This window comes from Xiphias gladius, chromosome 11 (genome assembly GCF_016859285.1).
Source record: "Xiphias gladius isolate SHS-SW01 ecotype Sanya breed wild chromosome 11, ASM1685928v1, whole genome shotgun sequence".
Lineage (NCBI taxonomy): Eukaryota > Metazoa > Chordata > Actinopteri > Istiophoriformes > Xiphiidae > Xiphias > Xiphias gladius.
In genome coordinates this window covers 21,869,814-21,890,045 of record NC_053410.1, presented here as the reverse complement: position 1 = coordinate 21,890,045, position 20,232 = coordinate 21,869,814, and the positions used below count along the sequence as shown (strand labels likewise).

The 20,232-nt window shown below is 42.5% G+C and overlaps 1 protein-coding gene across 3 annotated transcripts in view; it reads left to right on the top strand.

Annotated features, from left to right (window-relative positions):
- Positions 1–16,322, top strand: part of LOC120796809 (kinase non-catalytic C-lobe domain-containing protein 1) — a 43,675-nt gene extending 27,353 nt beyond the window's left edge. For 2 of the 3 annotated variants that reach the window (XM_040139889.1, XM_040139887.1), the window contains exons 20-31: positions 2–99; positions 201–385; positions 4,949–5,059; positions 5,256–5,403; positions 5,889–6,038; positions 6,339–6,545; positions 6,690–6,772; positions 8,646–8,799; positions 9,579–9,701; positions 10,066–10,125; positions 10,583–10,740; positions 13,940–16,322. In XM_040139889.1, coding sequence (XP_039995823.1) covers positions 2–99; positions 201–385; positions 4,949–5,059; positions 5,256–5,403; positions 5,889–6,038; positions 6,339–6,545; positions 6,690–6,772; positions 8,646–8,799; positions 9,579–9,701; positions 10,066–10,125; positions 10,583–10,740; positions 13,940–14,168 — 1,706 coding nt within the window. In that variant the 3' untranslated portion in view covers positions 14,169–16,322. The remainder of the gene's footprint in view (position 1; positions 100–200; positions 386–4,948; positions 5,060–5,255; positions 5,404–5,888; positions 6,039–6,338; positions 6,546–6,689; positions 6,773–8,645; positions 8,800–9,578; positions 9,702–10,065; positions 10,126–10,582; positions 10,741–13,939) is intronic. The other variant, XM_040139888.1, reaches the window with a different exon arrangement.
- Positions 16,323–20,232: the final 3,910 nt, after the last annotated feature.

Genomic DNA, 20,232 nt, shown 5'->3' with positions numbered 1-20,232 from the left:
GGTTCTGAGAGCAAACTGATGCTGTCCAAACTCAAGTCCCAGCTTGAGGAACTCAGATCTAAAGTGGTCTTCTTGGATTATGTGAAGAAATACCTTGAGGTACTGACAAAGTACTACAATTCCCAACACTGCTCTTTCTCTTGCATTTCTTAATGAAATGGCTCTTATAACCTATTATATGATTTCCTATATTTCTGCAGATTCTGAGTGTGGACCAGTGGGGTTTGGAGGTTTCCTTATTACCCTCTTTGGCAGTCTGTGGACCTGGCTCTTTGGCCCTCCAGTCCTCTGAGGACCCTTCTGTTCTTAACTTTGGCACCAGCAAAGGGAAGAGCACTCTGCAGGCTGGGTCTCCTCTGGGCCTCATGGCTTACCTCTACACCAGGTAATATTCATGAGGGTTTAAATTTGAAATGTGCAAGCCATTGCTTTTTTCTGGTCAAGTCACAAAGTCATATGACTTGTGATACTGTTTCAAAGTGTTTGACAGCCCTTGTGATCCCCATTCTGTGCTCAATTATTTACTCTTCCTGTTACTTTTGATGTGTCCAAAGAAGGGATTCTATAAGGACTCGGGTCAGAAAATTACTAACTTACAGTGAGAAACAGAAGAAGATCCTTGATGTTACTGTTTGTACAACAGACAATTTTTCCTTAAAATAAGGACTTTCATTACAGCTAGTTTCACAGCAGTAAATTGTTTTTTTAATTTTTTTAACCATCCCAGCATTTCACTTTGTTCAGTTCTTTGTTTTATGATCATATGCCTGCAGAATCAGCGGCATTCCTATCAGCCTCAACTGTGCTTTGTTCAGTGCTAATTAACAAATGTTAGAATGCTCTCATGCCAAACTAAGATGGTGCACATGGTAGACATTACACCTCAGCATTTTAACATTGTTATTGTGAGTATGTTAGCATGCTGACATTAGCAATTGGCTCAAAGCACTGCTTTGCCAAAGTGGAGCCTTTCAGAGCTGAGAAATTGGCTGTAGACTCATAGTCGTGTTTATAAACTGTTAAAGAATAATGCTGGCATTAATCTATATTTTTCTCATTGTCAAGAAATCCCATTAAAGGCAAAAACCACCAATATGTTAGTCCGTCTCTCTGTACTTTCTGACTTCCCATTCCGCTGTAGCATTACCCTTGGGCCCACTCATTTCTACTAAAGACATGGATTTTTAAAAATTAGTCACAGATATTTTCATTTTTTAAAATGGCTCAGTAATTTCCTAAAACAGCTAGGGTCTGTAGTTTTTATCAAACAGGAGTAAATGGTGCATTTGTTGGGGACTATTTTCACCTGCGGGTTAAAAGACATTTGCCCTAGTGATTTTTTACAGCAGTAGGACGATATACTGTATGTGGGAGTGACTCAAACTAGATTAGTGTCCGCATTTATGGTAATTCCGGAACATGTCACCCAGTACAGTAGTGTGGTTCACTTATGTGTTTTTAATAGCTTCAAACAAAAATGGAGCTCTATGGCACAGAGGAATAAGATATATCAGGCTTTGGATATATTAGTAGACAATATATCACAGTAGGATCACTTCACGGTTTTGGCCATTTCATAGGATTTGTTGACAATGTGTGCTCACCCACTTGCACCCACTCTCTTTTTCGATTAGTCATGTAGTTGGTTACATACATTTTGTCAGTAAGGTTAGTAACATTAGAAATTGCCATCCCTACTTCTAAGCTGATCTGTAAACAATGGTGTTAACACTGCTGCTCTGAAGTTTGACGTTACAGCATTTGCTTTGTATCTGTTGCTCTGGGAAACGGCATCAAAATTTAGAAAAACAAGGTCACAATCCAGATTTTTTTTTATCCACTTTTAGTTTCCACTGCCTCAAACTGAAGCTGTTTTTCACTTCTAACGGCATTGATAAGACTTTTTTTCAGTTTATGTCCTCAAAAGGTGGCTTATTAAAACAGCTTAGTATATATATATGAGCATCTCAGTCAAACTACAGAACCAGTTATAATAAGAATTAAATTTCGGCCAGGGTGTAATTTCCACTATGGATGGAGGGGAACATGTCACCGTCACTTTTCAAAATCCTATTTTTGTTCCCAATTTTTGGGGTGGGTACATTCACTAAATCCTGATGAGAGAAGCTCTATGTTGATCAAAATGAAACTGAAAGGAAAATGAAATAATTTGTGTTGCGTTCAGTAATTACCGTGTGCTCACAGTATTTTGTAAATCAACAAGTGATTTACAGAGCTTTTTGCCCCGGATTTTGGCCATCAGACAATGTACAAGCTACCTTCCTTTCTTGTTTTTATACAGTGTATTCAGAAAGTATTCAGACCCCTGTACTATTTTCACGTTTCATGTTACAGCCTTATGCTATAATCGAACCTTTGACACCGGTTACAGCCTCAAGTCTTCTTGGGTATGACCCGACAAGCTTTGCACGCTTGCGGTTGGGGATTTTCTCCCATTCTCTGCAGATCCTCTCAAGCTCTGTCAAGTTGGACGGGGACCGTTGGTGGACAACCATTTTCATGTTTCTCCAGAGATGTTTTGATGGGGTTCAAGTCAGGGCACTGGCTGGGCGACTCACAGACATTCACAGAGTTTTCCCTAAGCCACTCCTGCGTTGTCTTGGCTGTGTGCTCAGGGTCATTGTCCTGTTGGAAGGTGAACCTTCAGCCCAGTCTTACGTCCAGAGCTCCCTGGACCAGGTTTTCATTAATGATATCTCTGTACTTTACTCCGTTCAGCTTTCTCTCAACCCTATCCAGTCTCCCTGTCCCTGCCTCTGAAAAACACCCCCACCGCACGATGCTGCCACCACCATGCTTCATCGTTGGGACGGTATTGGGCAGGTGATGAGCGGTGCCTGAGTTCCTTCAGACATGACGCTTAGAATTGAGGCCAAACAGTTCAATCTTGGTTTCATCAGTCCAGGGAATCCTGTTGAGAGTCCTTAAGGTGCTTTTTTGCAAACACCGCGCGATCTTTCATGTCTTTCCAAGGAGAGTCTTCCATCTGTCGACTCTGCCATAAAGCCCAGATCAGTGGAGTGTTGCAGTGATGGCTGTCCTTCTGGAAGTTTCTCTCATCTCCACACAGGACCTCTGGAGCTCAGCCAGAAGAGGCCCTGTTCATAGCTGGCATTAACATGCGCCTTGGGTGATATGATCACAAGTGGACAGCTCTATGTACAGGTGTGAAGGCATCCAAGACGCATTGAGGATGCATTTGAGATCCGCTCAATCAGATCACATTCGGAGATGGTCTGGGCAACATATGGCCACACTCTTTTAGGAGTGTGAACGCAAATGTGTCCTGGGCCAAATTGAAGGACCACCTACTCAACTGACCCCTTCTGCGTAAGCGGTTTTATGCACTCATTTGCAAACAAATATAAGTAATTTAAGTCATGTAAACTGGCTTTCCCCACGACATTAGAAAATTTCAAAAAGCCCATAGAGATCTATTGCGAGTGCGTCAAACATCTTGAGCTATTTGGTTCGTTTGGAACATGCCAAGAAATAGACCCAGTCTGTATTGTATTGATTTCTTCTTCTTCTTTTAATTTCTGGCAGGTTAGTCATTGGAAGTGCATTACTGCCTCCCACTGGTTAAAAACAACAACGCATTTGTTCTTGGCAAACAGAATTGATGTACGTGTTTATTTGCATATAGAGCAGGGAAGTGAGATTCAATAACAGTTGGTACCTCGAGACACATGTGGAGACGCATTCTAATGCCAGGAATGAACTGAAGAACTTAGAGCTGTCCACTTGTGATCATGACCAGGTATGAACAGGGCATGAGTAACCATTGGGTTTTGGGTCACCTCACTTACCAAGCCCCTCCTCCCCCGATTGCCCAGTTTGCTCTAGAGTCCCGGTTGTTCCAAACTTCTTCCATTTAAGAATTATGGAGGCCACCGTGCTCTTGGGAGCTGTCAATGCAGCATAAACTTTTGTAGCCTTCCCCAGATCTGTGTCTCGAAACAATCCTGTCTCTGAGCTCTGCAGTCAGTTCCTTTGACCTCATGGCTTGGTTCTTGCTATGATGCGCATTGTCAGCTGTGAGACAGATGTGTGCCTTTCCAAATCATGTCCAATCATTTCAATTTGCCACATGTGAACTCAAGTCAAGGTTTAGAAACATCTCAAGGATAATCAAGAGAAATGGGAAGTACCTGAGCTAAATTTCAAGTTTCATAGCAAAGGGTCTGAAAACTTATGTCAATGTGATATTTCAGTTTTTCCTTTTTGATAAATTTGCAAAAAACTATAAAGTTCTGTTTTCACTTTGTCATTATGCGCTAATGAGTGTAGATTGATGAGAGAAAAAAAGATGCAACAGAGGCCGCAACATAAAAAAAGGTGAAAAAGTGAAGGGGTCTGAATACTTTCTGAACGCACTGTATATAGCTTGTGGGGAAGACTGCAGAATCAGGGCTGAAAAAGTCATCCATTCATGGATTCCCATTTGTCTGCCAGCTCACATGAGACCCACCACCACTAAGAGTGTTTTGATTTGGGAGAAGTTTGGCATGGCGCCACTGCCCCCTCGCACTGAAAAGAGGCATTTAAAGTGATTCAGGGCACCTCGTAGTGATGCCCCCTGGAAACTCTTTTATGAAATCTTCTGGGTATAGCTAAGTGGGAGGAGACCCTGGGCCAGACATAAAACACATGGAGGGACTACAATACATCTCCCACTTGGTCTGAGAATGCTTGAAGGGTCCCCGAGGAGGAGCGGAAGGAATATGCTGTGAACAATTAGGTTAACCAGGATAAGGAACTGGAAGGAAAAAATTATGTCAAGTCATGTGAAATCACATGTTTCTATATGTTGTTATATTCCTTACTTTTTTTGGTAGATTTAGTAATACTTTTCACTGAACAGTGTTATTACACTGTGTTGGTTTCTGAACGTAATTCCTTGTCATTATGCTAATTTTCATCACAGAAACGCTGCCGTAGAGGGCTACATCCAGCAGTTCCTGTATACCTATCGTTTCTTCTGCACTCCTGAGCAGTTACTGCAGTTCATAATCGATAAATTCATCAGTGCTGCAAGGTACAGTATATCTGGTAGCCCCTGATTACATAGAGAAACAGCTTAGTGCAGTGCAGTAGTCCACAATATGCCAAAAAACCCATGAGAGTCTCCTGTCCAGTCTATCCTCTAAACTATAAAACAAAAGGCTTTATAGCACACAGTATGAAACCCTGTCCACCAATTTATTGACGATTATATTTGTTTTTCATTCCAGAGAAGGTCCAGACATGTCGGGAGACAGTGAAAAGATCTTCCATCGCAGTTTGGACCTGCTCCAGTTCTGGGTAACAGACTTTAAAGAGGTGGACTTCACACCAAAGTCCAGCCTTGTGGAGACTCTAGAAAACTTCCTTAATACTGAGGTACATAACCTCCTACGAACTATAATAATACCACTTATAATAGTAGGGCTGGATTGTGACATACAGTATATTTACCCTAGAGTTCCTGAAATGTCATATTTGTCTCGTTGGCTGTTGGCTAATCATGCTAACTACCCAGTTCATTTTCTCTTTATCAGAATGGAAACTCCTGTTTCTGCTGTTGGAACTGTCAGAGGTTTTATAGGTTAAAGGACCATCAGACACTATGCGTTTGGACAGCAAACATAAAATCATCATAAGCAGTTCAACTCAAGTCACTTAAGTGTCTTATTAGATGACAGAGCATAACAACAGACATCCATGAAAATTTGTGTTTTTACTCTAAAATGTAGTTTAGGCTATTTAAATGTGATGGATTGACCAAATCAGATTGCGGTCAATGGTTTTGTACATGTGTTTGCAAGTCTCTTTATCAAGTGCACATTGTCTATATTCAGTATTTGGTTTATTTGGTTTTTCCACAGGTAATTCCTGTAGACAGCCGGGGGGAGGCCCTTCTCGCTTCCTTGGCTCCAAGTACAACTTGGAGCCAAGGAAGAGAAAGCCTAACCAGCATTGAGGAGGATGATGACTCTGCGTGCTTGCATTCATCTACTGAGGATCTCGGCAGAAAGGTGAGTGCAGTGTAATGACAAGTTATGCCATTTTGTTTGGTTTCTTATTGATGAGTTCAAGTTGGTGTGGATTTAGCTCGAAGGGAATTAAGAGAAGTTCAGTTTCTGTGTGTTTTGGGGTATATTTTAGATCTTAACTGATTCTACTGAGTCTTCTTTCTCACTGCTGATGAACAAGAGTACCTTCATGAAATACATATTAGCACTTTACCAGCAGTCTGTATTGTCATAGTATCAACATGTTTGCATAATTCAGAACATGTTTCCCCAAATTTCCAAGTCTCTTTCTTAACTTTTCAGTGGAGGATCTCAAGAGTGGTGGAGCCCTCTGCATCCATGTCTAAGGAGAATGCCTTCTCCATTGCTGCAGCTTTGCCTATGCCTTGCTACGACTCCCTGGTGGATGACCTCTCCAACGTCTGCCTGCACAGTGAGGAGCGACTCCCGTTCAGCCAGAATGAATACAGTGCACAGCAAGTAGCCCAACAGCTCACCCTCCTGCAGCAGGTATACACATCCTCTATGCATTCAGCACACCGTCTTGCACTGATGTTGCTGTTGTCTCTTTAAACCACTAGAGGGAGACATGTCTCTATGAATGCGTGGTAAGGATCTGAATAATCAACTCATGGTTTAACTTTTGTATTGCAGGAAATGTTCCAAGGATGTCATCCAATTAATTTCCTCAACTCTAGAGTACAAGGAGTCAGGGACAAAGTCTCAATCCCAAACAAGTAAGTATAATGCTCTAGCTTTAATCAGTGTCTACTGACTTCACGGTAGATACAGATGAGTGACAAATCAAAGAAAAAAAACAACATAGTGTAGTATGTTGTTGAGCCACCACATGCCCCCAGAATAGCTTCAGTGCTCCTTAGCATACATTATAAGTGTCTGGTACTCTATTTTAAAAAATGTCTTCCCTCATTTGGTGTTCTGATGTTTGTGGTAGAGAGCGCTCTCTGACATTTCGATCCAAAAATATCCCAGAGTATTTCAGCTGGGTTGAGATTTGGTGACAGTGAAAGCCATAGCATATGATTCTCATCCTTTAAATAATCATCACACATTCAATGGCCCCTCAGGACCTGTATGGAAGTACTATTAACATCCCTTTTAAGCTTGTCCACTAATTTATTCATCTTTATTCAAAATTATCCACACATCTGTATGTAGAGAGTCTACTTCTCATAGTACATCACATCTTTGTGCTCCCCTTCTGAACAGTATGTGAGATTGTGTTGACCTGGTAACATTAGTGTCATATATTATGTATGTGCAGCAGCATCTACAAGACAGTATAATGATTGTTGGTGGAAAGCAAACAGTGAACTGTGGGCAAAATCTGGCCATCCAAAAAAAAAAACATTTACCACCTTATGAAAGATCAAGTTTCCCCTTTGGTACTTTCCATCAAACTTTTTACAGCATTTTTCATGAATTTCCTGTAGATAACAATGTAAGTACAAGGCTCATGTAAATCCCAGTAAATATAGTTTTGTAACATCTTATAATACTTACCTACATGAAGAAAGGCCTACGCTTTGCCTTGTTCTGCGCCAGGCTTTTAGCGCCTGGTGGTGAAATGAAGTCTAATGCCTTTACCAGATAAATTAAAAATAGTATAATCAACAAGTGGTGCAATTGAATTCAAACAATTTTAATTCCATAATTCTAGCTTGTCTGACCATAACAGATATGTGTGATTCAGAAACAATAGTTCTATAGTGGTGGAAATTAAGCAGAAACAGCGTGTTGACATGACATGTAAGCATGACATGTTTTTCTAAAGCAACTTTTTAGGTTTTTTTTGTGTACTTTATTTCGCCAGGTTAATCCACTCAGTATCAAACAGCAACAGTACCTTTCACTCTACCATAAATTAAGCAGGCCACTGTGTTTTGGGTTTGGATAATCTATCATTTGCATCTCTAGTCTCATAGTACAACACAGAATAAGCATTTACGTATTAGTCGTTTTTGATAAACAAGTTGCACATAAGCTTTTGTAAACCTAGAAGCCTGAACTTACTAATGGGAAAAAAGACATCTGCTCTGACATACTATCTTAAAACAGTTTTATAAAGCAGTTTTATTCTGAAATGAATTAAAGGAAATAAATAAATAAACGCTGAAAACACATAGGCCTGTGTTTCCTCTGTGCCTGTAAAACCGCTGATGCTGTAAAAAACTGGCCCATGGCTAAACCTAACCGATATTGTATTCCACTGATAGTGTGATTCTCTTAGTATGAAGAAAAAAAATGGTGTTTCTTCTAGGAGTGCAGCTAATGATTATTTTCACTACGACTGTCATGTATTTATATAAGCAATATCAGTTAATAGTGAAAAATTCCATTACAGTTTAACGGAGCCCAAAGTGACATGTTCAAATTGCTTGTTTTGTGTGGTCAAAGATTCAACACCCATATAAACAAAAATCTTTTAGCATCTGCAACCAGCAAATGTTTGGCATTTCTCTTGATAAATGACTAAACAATGGATTGATTAATTAAAGTTTCTGCCAATTAAATAATCAAGTTCTTATGGTTTCTGTACTAATTTCTAGTGTAGATTTCCCTACATCTCTGTTGTCCCCCCCCCATTAGGAATGTGTCCCAGCACATCCCGCCAGCAGATGGCAGCAGTGTGCTTGAATGTGAGGGGACGCCATCAGACAGCCACCTCCAGCGGCTCCTCACATATGCTGACAATGTCACTACCTGGATCTCTTCTGAAATAGTCATCTGTGAGTCTGCCAAGGTGAGAGGAGACATAACTCATTAAAGTAACAGGGTCAGCTGGAGGAAAAAAAAGGCATCCATTACTGTCACAGCCTTGGCTTAGTCAGACATGGATTCTCATGTCAGTCACAGACCTCCCCATATGTGCTTTCTGATTCCTCTCTGGTCTCATTGCCTGAATGGGTTACAAACAGTTAGGAACTACAATAAAGGGGTCAGTGGCAATAGTGCAAATTTAGAACCGCCCACAATGCACTATTAACATTAGCCCCTTTCAAACAGAGATCTCGCAATATTGCTGTTAAGAAGACCCCTCATTACGCCACCTTTGCACGTTTACATTGAACCAAACGAAGCCGGCCTTACGCCGCCCGATTGTGTGATTTTAGAAAGCATGCCGGCGTTCTGGAATCAGCGTGGTGACGTTTAACATAACTGTGTCAGCGTCTGTCCCGCTATGCCGGCTCTCTTCTTTTACACGGACGTCGATCTTGCTCCGTGACTACCTCCGCTGCCGGCTTTTTCCAGAACAACAATGTCCCCCCATTCCGTGTTTGTACCTTTTACACAGAATGGCGAGACGGAATAAAGAGGCAACGTTCCCACCTTGAACCAGCTGTATAAAATGGGCTATTGACTATATACAGTATTTTTCCAGTGTATTTGCTTTATTATGCAGTCTGCTGTGGTCCCAAGAAAAGCATACCAGTGTAAAGAGCTCCTAGGTTTTTGCATTTTGCCTTGTTTAGCATTTTCCTCCGTTTTTTTTTTTTAATCACAAACTCTGCTCTTTTGCAGACACAAGTTGCCTTGCTGACCAAGTATCTGTGGATAGGAAAACACTGCTATGAATCGAGGAACTTTGCCACAGCCATGCAGGTCCTCGGAGGTCTGGAGAACGTGATTGTCAGGCAATTACCAGTAAGGCTGAATCTCATAAAATCCTCCTCAGACAGACTCTGAGTTTGTGTAATGAGTCAAATGCCCTCGAGCTAAATGTTTTCTTCAGCGGTGATAGAACTTGGTTGGTGTTTAATTAGTTTCACAAATGAGAAATTAGCATTAATGCATTCAAATAGGATGTAGAAAGTGAGGAGGAATGTGGTCCACAAAAAAGAGTAATTCAAAAATTAAAAGACATCGGTGTTGAGACAATGCAAGAAATTTCCTATTTTAATCTAAAGGCAGGTTATATACATTGACTCTGGCGTTGCATTGAAGCCACGGTATAATTCATCTTCATTTTGAAGCTACTAAATAAAACTTCCTCGTCTCTTGCCAACAGGCTTGGAAACATCTGTCTTCCAAAGTGTTTGAGATCCTGGAGGAGCTACGAGCTGTGCAGGTGTGTGTGCGTGGGTGTGTTTGAGAAAGCACACACTTACGGTGTTTGTAACTGAAGGCTAGGCTGGTCACATATTGTGAAACTGGGCTGCAGGGCAAACAAATCAATAGAAAAACAGCTTCAAGCAACTCACCTGTCTGATGAGAGCTAACAGCTGGCTCTGCTTCTGAAAGTGATCCTCAAAAGAACCTGATGCATCAAACAACACACATCACTCGCTGTGCAGCTTTCCTATTTAGCTGTAATAAAAACAAATTGTGTGCTCTCTTGGTTCTGAGATGTAAAGAGGTTAAATTTGTTGAAAATCATCACAGAGTCTTTCATTCATATTACACCGCCGCATTGGACGGGCTTATTACCGCATCAAGCACCTTTGGCTTAATTGGTAATTTTCTACATTTTCTGTTCCAGTAAGAACTAATTTATTTACTCTGCAGATAAACTTCTCTCTCCTCAGGTGTTTCTGAAGAGTGACGACCTGTGTCTGATGGGGGCAGAACACTCGAGGAGGAGGCCCACCCTGCCGTCAGCGCGCATCCTGGCCATGCACATCCAGCAGCTGGAGATTGGCGCCTTGACGCTCACCACCGGAGCCTACAAGTGGACCAAGCTCAGGTGAGGGAAAATCCACATCATTTTTCGCTCTGTAATTAGCTGCTATTGACCTGATGTGGCCGGCCATTTTTTTTGTCTGTTCAATTGCCGCCTTTGTCTCTTAACCTCTGGTTGCTGTTATTTGGCTCCTAAACAGAAGCCAAAAGTTTGAGAGGGGTCTGCCTGCAGACTGCGAGTGGGGGGCGTACTCTTAAGTGGTCCAAATCACACAGAACTACACGAGATGTCACAACCAGATGTTGGCGGCGCTCTGCACAGTTTTGCACCTGCTGAGAAGAACTTCAGTTGTGCAGACTCCTCAGGTCACCACTAGCTTACTCTATTTGGTGACATGACATTAATTAACATTTTGATTTAAAAAAAAAAAAAAAGCCCGGCTAGATTTACATCAATCAATACGCACTCATCATATGTCTTTAAGCATCTGGTGAGCTGACAAAAACGAGAAGCCAAAAATCACTGTTTCTCAATGATTTCATTAATATTTGCCACCACTGCAAATAAATAGCGAACAGTATTATAAAAGTAATGATTTGATGAATAATTTCCACCACTCCACATAAAATATTATAAGATCCATCCATTTAATATGATCAACTGCCATTTGCCATTGGGTGCGGGTCGCGGGGGCAGCGGTCTAAGCAGGGCTGCCCAGGTGACCGTCTCCCCGGCCAACTCCTCCAGCTCGGAAGATTCTGAGGTCTCCCCCTGGTTGGACATGCCCAAAACACCTCCCGTAGGACGCGTCTGGGAGGCATCTTACACAGACGTCTTAACCACCTCAACTGGCTCCGTTTGATTCGATGCGTAGAAAGCAACGGCGTGAGGTCACTCAAAGTGGGCGTAACACTGAGTATTGCAAGCTGCAGAGGGATCCTTTTGAAAAGTTTCGGTCCTGATTGTTTCACGCAGGCTAAATAAATTCCACAAAGTTGGAAACACATTTATGTGTTCAGAAGACCTGACACCACCACATCTACAGTAGATTAAAAAGACAGTCTTTGATGCAGTTATCAAGGATTCAGTTGCTTTACATTGTCTTGTAGCAACATTTCAATGTGTCTATCATGAAAAAAAGCAGCAGCACGATAACAGTCCTCAGTTAAAAGCACTTGTATTCTCACTGTAGTCTCTCTGATCTGGCTGTAAGAAGACAAGTGGTCATACACTTTTTAAGCGAATAAAAATGAGTCATCTTTGCATGCCGACAGCTCACTGTTTAATTTACACATCAAATTCATGAATTCCGAATTAGCCGTTCTCACAAAGTATCACTATACTAGATGCATTTTGCTTAGTTGGTCTGATAATTCCAAATTATATTATTGATAATATAATAATTATTAATAGACTAATTTTAAAGATTTATTAATTGATATTAATTTATGAACGATCCACTGCAGACATGTTGTAAGACATACAAAACTGCTTTGCTGTGAATAAAAATTTGTCTGATTTGGTTTTTCAACTAACTACTTCAGTAAACTACTTACAAATTCTTAAAAGCACATAAACTTCTTCTCCCTCACTGAAAAACCTACAGTTTATGAACGTGCAAATATTTTTCAGTACAAAGGTTACTAGATACAAGATGTCTGTATTTCACCACAAAGCAAAGTTTCAGTGTGTGTGTCCTGAAAGTTTCTCATTTCCACATCACAGCGTGATTGGCTTCCAAACTAGTTGTGATATCACAAAATCCCGCTCCTATGTCCACGTCTTAAACTGAGATGTAAGTTGGGCACAGAGAAACTTTCCAGCCTTCTAGTGTCAAATTCTAGGCACACATGATTCTCCACAGTGACGCTCAAACATTTAAATGAAGTCAAAATAAGCAGAACACATTTTTGAGTGGAGGGGAACGATTAATGATAAAAGCTGGAATAATCAGCTCAGAACATAATTATAAGTCCAAGTCATGGAAAGCTTGTTTATATCCAATTCATTGAACCTCGTACAGACACATGAAAATGAGTCTTCCCTCAAACAAGTGTGGAAAAGGTTTGGTTGGATCACAAAAACGTTCTGCTCCAAGTTCTGTTTGAACATGTGTTATAGACAAAGTAAAAAGAATCCTGTGACATGACATTATGATTTGATTTGGATTTGGATTTAGATGTGAGAGTTCGGTGGTTTTTCAGTAGAGCTTATCTAGATAAATAATATAGTGCAACTTGTCTAGTTGATCTGGGGTCTGTGCAGGTGAAATGGTCTAATTAGTGCTGTTACATCTTTTAATAGCAACTTATGTTTAGAAAACTGCCAGAAAAGAGAGTCTCAGTTTCTTCCTGATGTGGCAGTCCTTAATGCTGTACGTTACATTGTAAAACTGGCCACATCCAATCTCACAAGCACCAGATGTCCCCCTACACAATGCGAAACACTCCTCTTTATGGTGCAGACAGGAAGTTAAAGGACAAAATATGTCAGCGGAGTGCTTGCTGGTTGGTGAGTAACGTAGAGTGAATGGAAGCCCTGTTTCAACAAAACATCCATGCAGCCAAGTGCCAAGTCCCCCCTTCCTCTATCATTACAACCATGATTTTACTGCGTGCTGGAATTTGCACTGATTATGTTAGAGGTGGGGTGTTTGTGAAAGATGCATACAGGCAGTGAAATTAGCCTGATACCTATCCTTGTAATGACACAAAATATGAACAGTCAGTGTCATTAACTGAAAATTATCTGTCCCCCCCACATATGGAGTATCTATCTATGACAAAGTCGGCCAACTTGCTGCGAGGACGCATTTTCCTGTGTCCTTCTCCTTCAGTCCAATATGGCTGACCAGATGCTGGGGTCACAGCAAGTGGCGGTTGGATGGTAATGGCACAGCTGCTGAATTTGGGTTGATGGTAAGGGTGCCAGTGTTGCACCAGATGGCGCCCATTGGATGGGGTTTGATTGGAAAAGAGGTTCTGGGCCAGATGCTGAGAGGAGACTGGGTGTAGCCAGATGCTGGGGTCAGGAGATCTAGGTGGGAAAGGGAGAGACACAGCTGTTGAGTGTGGACCCTGGGTCATCCCCGCTCTCTCCAAATCAGGTCACAGACGAAGCTAAAGACGATGCTACGAGGAAAGAACAGGTTGAATGTGCACCTAGATTTATATTCTTTAAATGTTTTCACTTTAACTTTTGTTCTATTTCCTTATTACATGTTGCTTTATCCTCTCGTCCATTCATTCGTATTTGGTTCTAGGAGCATAGCAAAGGTTGTGAGTCAGGTCCACGCCTTCCAGGAGGCAGTTTACTCCTACAGCCCGGACCGGGAGCTGCAGGCCTACCTTCGGCGCCGCATCGCCCGGCTCGCCACCTCTGACATCCACCTCTTGGCCAGCAACAGCGATGCCAACTTCCAGCAGTCCAGCGAGCGACAAGCACGGAGAATCCAGGACACGCTGAGGAGGGTGAAGGCCAACTTCCAGTGAGTCCTGGCCCAGTCAAATCTCATAGCCCTGAGTGAGTCGCCACCAACAGGTCAACATCCCATGTCCAAGTCGGATTGAGGCTCCATGGCCCAGGCACGACCCTCAGATGCGTCTGTCATCCTGTCAGCAGAACCTTGTAGACTGGAAAACCTTTTCTGCTTTCGTACGAATATTTGTCAAACGCCCCTTAACTTCAGTCAGTAATATCAGCTTAGACTCCAAGGCAAACTTTATTTATAACTAGCACCTTTTAGATTGCACAGGTTCTGCTGTTGGTCACACATCTTTTTGATTTTGTTATTAGTTTTTCTTCCACAAAGGCACAAAAGTAATGGCTGGTGTTAGTAATTTTTAATATTTCTTCCTCAGCTGATACAGTGACATTTCTTATCATTATTTGTTAACTGACCCTGTAACTTAGCTGTTATGGTCTCCAACCCCAGGAGCCCCCAAAAGCCACAAGTTCACTGAGTAGCAATGTGCTAATATGATAAGTTGTAACTTTGTTTTGGGAATTTGCGCCACTAAAGCGCATCAGTTGACATGATGAGGGTCTTAAGGCAGAATGGCATTGTCAGTTTGTTGGTCAGTCAGTTCCCCACAATGGTCCAGACCGAAATATCTTAACAACTACTGAATGGATTTCCATGAAACGCTGAAGGCGATCGGAAAGCCGGCCATGTCTGCTGTTGTGGTCCTGTATTTTTTTTGCAGTCCTATTTTTTTTTTTTTTCAGCTTCTCCCGGCACTGTGTCGGATTGTGATGAATGTTTAGCTCGCTCAACCGAGACAAAATTTTCAGGCAAACTTTGTCATTGCCGGTAGCCATCTCAAATTCCCTCTGGACGGTGTCCTCACCAAAAATGCTCAACAAAGCCTTGACTTTGTCATGGGTCATTGTTTGTGAAATCTCCTCTGCAGCTCCATTACAGTATCATAACTGTTGGTCACAGCTCAGTGAACTACCAGCACGAACAGTGCGTTTGCAGTTGTGGGTTGAAAAAAAAAAAAAGCTCCTGCAGTGGAAATAAGGCTTAGAGAGGGGCCGAGACACAGTCCTCAAAATGGGGGGGGGGGGTACAACAGAGTGCAACATTCATAATGTTGCACTCTGTTGTACATACAAGTGACATAAGTAGTTCTGCAACAAATGAAAAAAAGGGGTTCAGTTCAAACCCTGGTTCCTTTCTCACCGCCACACGCCTGGCCAATAACTGTGAGAAGTGGGCATGGATGTTGGATTGTCCGTTTTGCAAAGTTATAGAAATTGTCAGGCACAGCCCCCTCAATTCTGACGTTGGAAAGGTGTGGAGGGAGGCAGTTTCCCAAGCTGTTCACCCATCTGTCAGCCAGTTCTGATGGAATGTACTGGCGCCTTGTAACCTTATCTGGAGGCCGTGTCTTAGAATGTTCTTATGTCAAGATATGACTTTAAGACCTTCATCATTTCATCTGATATTGTACGTACAAGGTCCATATTCCTAAATTAGATTAAATTAAATTAACTCAGCACACAGCAAACTAGGAAACTTGTCTTTCCAGCAGAGGAATACTGTGCACAATTCACAGAAAGAGGACTCAATGGGGGGTAAATAGGGGCCCAGCCACTTTTGCCCAAACTCCCCTGGCAGGTTAATCCAGCCTTGTCAGACATTCAAATACAATCTAAATCATGTTGCTGAATTGTGTGTGACTTGTAGGAAACAACACAAAATGATGCAGAATGTTTTCATTTACTGAACAGTTTACTGATCTTATATTCTGCGTAACCTACGACAAGTAGATCTGTTTGTTTACCAATTACGAGATTACCAGATGAGATTTATATGACTAGATTGCTGAATTAATATCTAATATGAATTCCATTTAAACAGCACAATGTGAAATAATTGCATTTATTATTAATAGTGTGTCTTGAATGGTAAAAGCCAGACAAGCTTACTGTCATGACAATACCTTACCATTACAGAGAAAATGATAGAACATAATGAGATGTCAGTGTGCAGAATGTTATTTGAGGAAGGATGTTCAGACTGTGTCTATTTTTCTATTTTCGTGCCCGCCCTCTTTCTTCCATGGTTTTCTTCTGCCCTGAAACACACCGTGGAGATGGAATGTGACATGCTATGAAGATTTGCTTAATTTAGCCAAATAAATGAGATTTCATAAGCTCTCTCTTGCCAAAGCATATTATTGTCAGACAGTATCCTTGATAGAATGGCTGCACGGCAGGTTACAGCCCTGCTACATCTGTCAAGGAATGTGGGACGAGGTGGGAGAGCTGAAGCGTGGGTTTCTCTCCTCCTACGGGGCTTTACAGTGTGTGGTAGCAACATCATAGTGAACTTTTTTTCACTATTAAAAAACTCATTATGCATGATGATATGACTTATGTTTGGGGTCAGTTACGGCCTGTTAGACATCACGACTATAACAAACTCCAGTAAAATAAATCCAGATGGACTCCTGGGGATTTGGGAGGGGTAGCGTTGCGTAAAAAGTACTGTCAAATCCAGATATAGAGCATATGAAAACCCATTCTATTTAACCTTGTTTTACAGCCGGGGTCTCTGAGACTCCAGCCAGAAATAATGTGCCTTTTCCTATAGCAGCCCTCTGAAACATGACATCAGTTCAAAAGTCGTGAGGTATCAATGTGATAAAACAATGTTAAATACGTTTTGTTAGCTGTTAAAAAGGGGCTGGGGCAGAGGCGGAATGTAACTAAGTACATTTACTCAAGAACTGTACTAAAGTAGCCTATAATTTTGAGGTACTTGTACTTTACCTGAGCATTTCCATTTCATACTTTGTACTTCCACTCCACTACATCTGTCTAACAGCTGCAGTTCCTAGGCACTTTGCCGATCAGGAGTTTATGTTACAAAATGTAATCATTTTAAAACAGATGCATTGCACTGCACGTTTTCCACTGCAACATTAAAACTACACGTTTACACGTTTGTGCATCAGTACAATAACCCAGTAACAGACTGTAATATATCATGTAACAGTGACAGGGGCTATTGTGATGCCTAATGAGTACTTACTTCCAGCACATTATGCTAATAATACTTCTATAATTCTACTTAGAAAAGAATTTGAATGCAGGAATTATACTTGTAATGGAGTGTTATCTATTGGGATACTGCTACTTTCACTAGGGTGAAGGATCTGAATAGTTCTTGCACCAGTGGACCTCCAGGACCGTAGATATTCTCATGAATGACCTGAAAAGGGCTCCACTCAGAGCACCGTGGAATTCCAAGGTCGAGTGTATTTATTTACTGTTTGGCTTGTGGCACCTCCAGGCAGGCACAGTAATATTACCTGGTGGACGACTTGCTTTATCCGGGCCAGTGTGCCGCGGGAAAATTACAATACAAAGAGTGCAGCCCTTCGTCCGGGACACACGGAGCCCATGCGGGCTGAGCTGAGGAAATCGGCGCAGTGTGAGGGCGACGTCCCGGGCGCTTTTTATTGTTATCTGACGGGATCAGGGCGCATCTTCAAAGCCCGCGAGATAAAAAAGCCCCGAAAGGCTAAAGGGACTGCTGCCTCCTTAGCGACAGGTCGCCGATAAAGGAGACGACTGGGCCCAGCCTCTTATCTGCATTGTCATATAACTAAACGATCAGTTTATGGGCATTGTCCCTGCGCTGCGGAGTGCAGAGAGTTCTCATGTGGGGGGGGGGCGCGCAAATCCCACAGGTCTGACCCAGTTGGAAAGTTGTCCCGGTTTACTGGGCACCGTAACAGACATGATGAGAAAACCGTCAGTCATCACGTTAACTGTTTACAGATGCTGGAGAAGACTGAGCATTCATCCTGATGAAAAGTCTGGGGAATGTGGCTCCGGATGATCCTAGTGACTTGAGAGCGATCTTATAATATTTCCAAACATGAAATATTATAAAGGTGATGTCTAATATTTGTAGCCTTTGGTGTGTGAAGCCGTGAATGCAAGGATTACCTGGGTCTTTTCCACGGGCCCGTTTGCGCCCCCGGGCTTTTCCCAGCTTCCTTGCAGCTTGTTTTGGCATATTTACATTTGAAGGGGCCGACAATCGGCTGTAATTGTGTTGCTACTGTAATACCTTTGATCTGTAATGTTTGAAGCGCCTGTGCCAAATGCTGGCTCTGGGGTAGCTGGCGCCGGCGCTCACCAGGGTATCAAAGACACGTCAATACGAAACCATCGGGGGACTGCTTATGCCCCCCCCCCATCCGATAACACGGGTAAAACTGTGCTGGTGGGTTTCGTGGAGCCACAGTGCGGAGGATGTTGCTGTCGCTTTATAAATGGCCCTAAAGCTGGGTTTTACGCACACGATCAGTTCCCTTTATTACATCCACTGTTAAATGCCTGTGATGGACCCGTTGTTTACACCTCTGTCATGATAGACTGTTAATTAAACCTGCAGCTCAAAATGAAAGCCCGTGACTGTAAAATGGGATCCCGCTGAATCAGCCATAACCAGAAACCCAAATTTGAAAAAAAAAAAAAAAAATGAAGCTAAATTTGGATTAGAAAGAATCATTTTGGGAGCCTACACCAGACTGGCTTTTTGTTTGGCCCCCATGTATTATCTGCTCTGACCCGGAAAGCATATCTTTCACCACACACCGGGTCCCAGAAGTCACTTTTCATGCATGGATCACTATGAGGATTAAGGAGTGAATTTCGGAGCTGCTCCCTAAATACTAAATTACTTAAACTATAAGACACGATTTCCGGCGGTGGTAGAAGTATACCTGTCATTTACTTATGTCAAAGCGAAACCGCAATACAAAAGTACACCATTACAAGTACAAGTCCTGAATTCCAACTTTTACCCACGTGAAGTACAGAAGTATATGCAAAAAATGTACTTTCGCAACCGCCAGTACTGACCATGCAGAACAGCCCTGGTCACGGACATAATATTACATTATTGGATTAGTGATGCGTTCATATGTAAGCAGCACTTTCATGCTGACGTTGGTGGAACCAATATTAACTGATATTTATATACAGTACGTTTTGGTAGTACAGTCATAGGGAGCCAGTGGAATATCATGTGTAAAGTACATGCGTCTCAGAGTTGTATTTAAATACACTACTTGAGTTAATGCACCTCGTTGCTTTCCACCACTGAATACCCACTGAGACCTGGTGACTGATTCCGAGTGCGTCCTACCGGTGAAAGAATCATTCAGGGTTGTTGTTTTTATGTTGTTTTTTTTTTTAAATGAGCCAGGGAGAGGGGGAAAGGGAGAGCAGTGAAAGCCGATTCAATGAAAGGGACGGTCGAGGGACTCCCCTCTCTCCTTTCGCCGCGTGGCTCCAGGCTCTCGCCTCTGTGGTTTTGCTCAACCTTCAGCCCAGCGCCTGACCTGTGAACATACTTTTCTCGCTCACACATTGCCATGTCAGAGACCTCAGAGGGACCCATTTCGGCACCCGAAGCACAGAGGTATCGTCGGTGATCGCCGTCAAAGAAAATGGCCCCAACTGTAATGGGGGAGTGATCCAACAGCGAGGGGAGTTATAACAAATCAAAGCACGTTTTTAACCTCCGGAGACCTTAATTAAGGCCAAACCATTTCCTGGGGACCTAGGTGGACCCCCGCACCCCACTTTAAGAACCACCGCGTTAAAGCATAAGCTGTTAATGAGTATTTCTCTCTTCGTCAGACCCTGGGTTTCAGTAACTGCATCCATGTTAACTCGGGCATTCATGTGGAAGAAGAGCGTTTAAAATGGCTGAGCCCAGCCTGGCAAGACTGGCCACGGCGCTGCTGCTGCAGGGCGGCAGCAACATGAAAGTATACGGTCCCCGCTGCGGTTTCAGTCGGGGCCTGACAAATGCATGAGCTCAGGAGGATTCTCACAGACTCGGCGGCGCCAGGTCTTCACACACTCACAGGATATGTAAAGACTTCAATAACGAGCCATTAACCCCTAATCATCGGGATCGATCAGGCGTTAACAGGGGCCTCTGCATATGCAAATTGCGGCGAGCGCCAGGCCCCTATAAAAGCCGACCCCGGACAGGAGCTGTTATCACACACTCCCCACCGG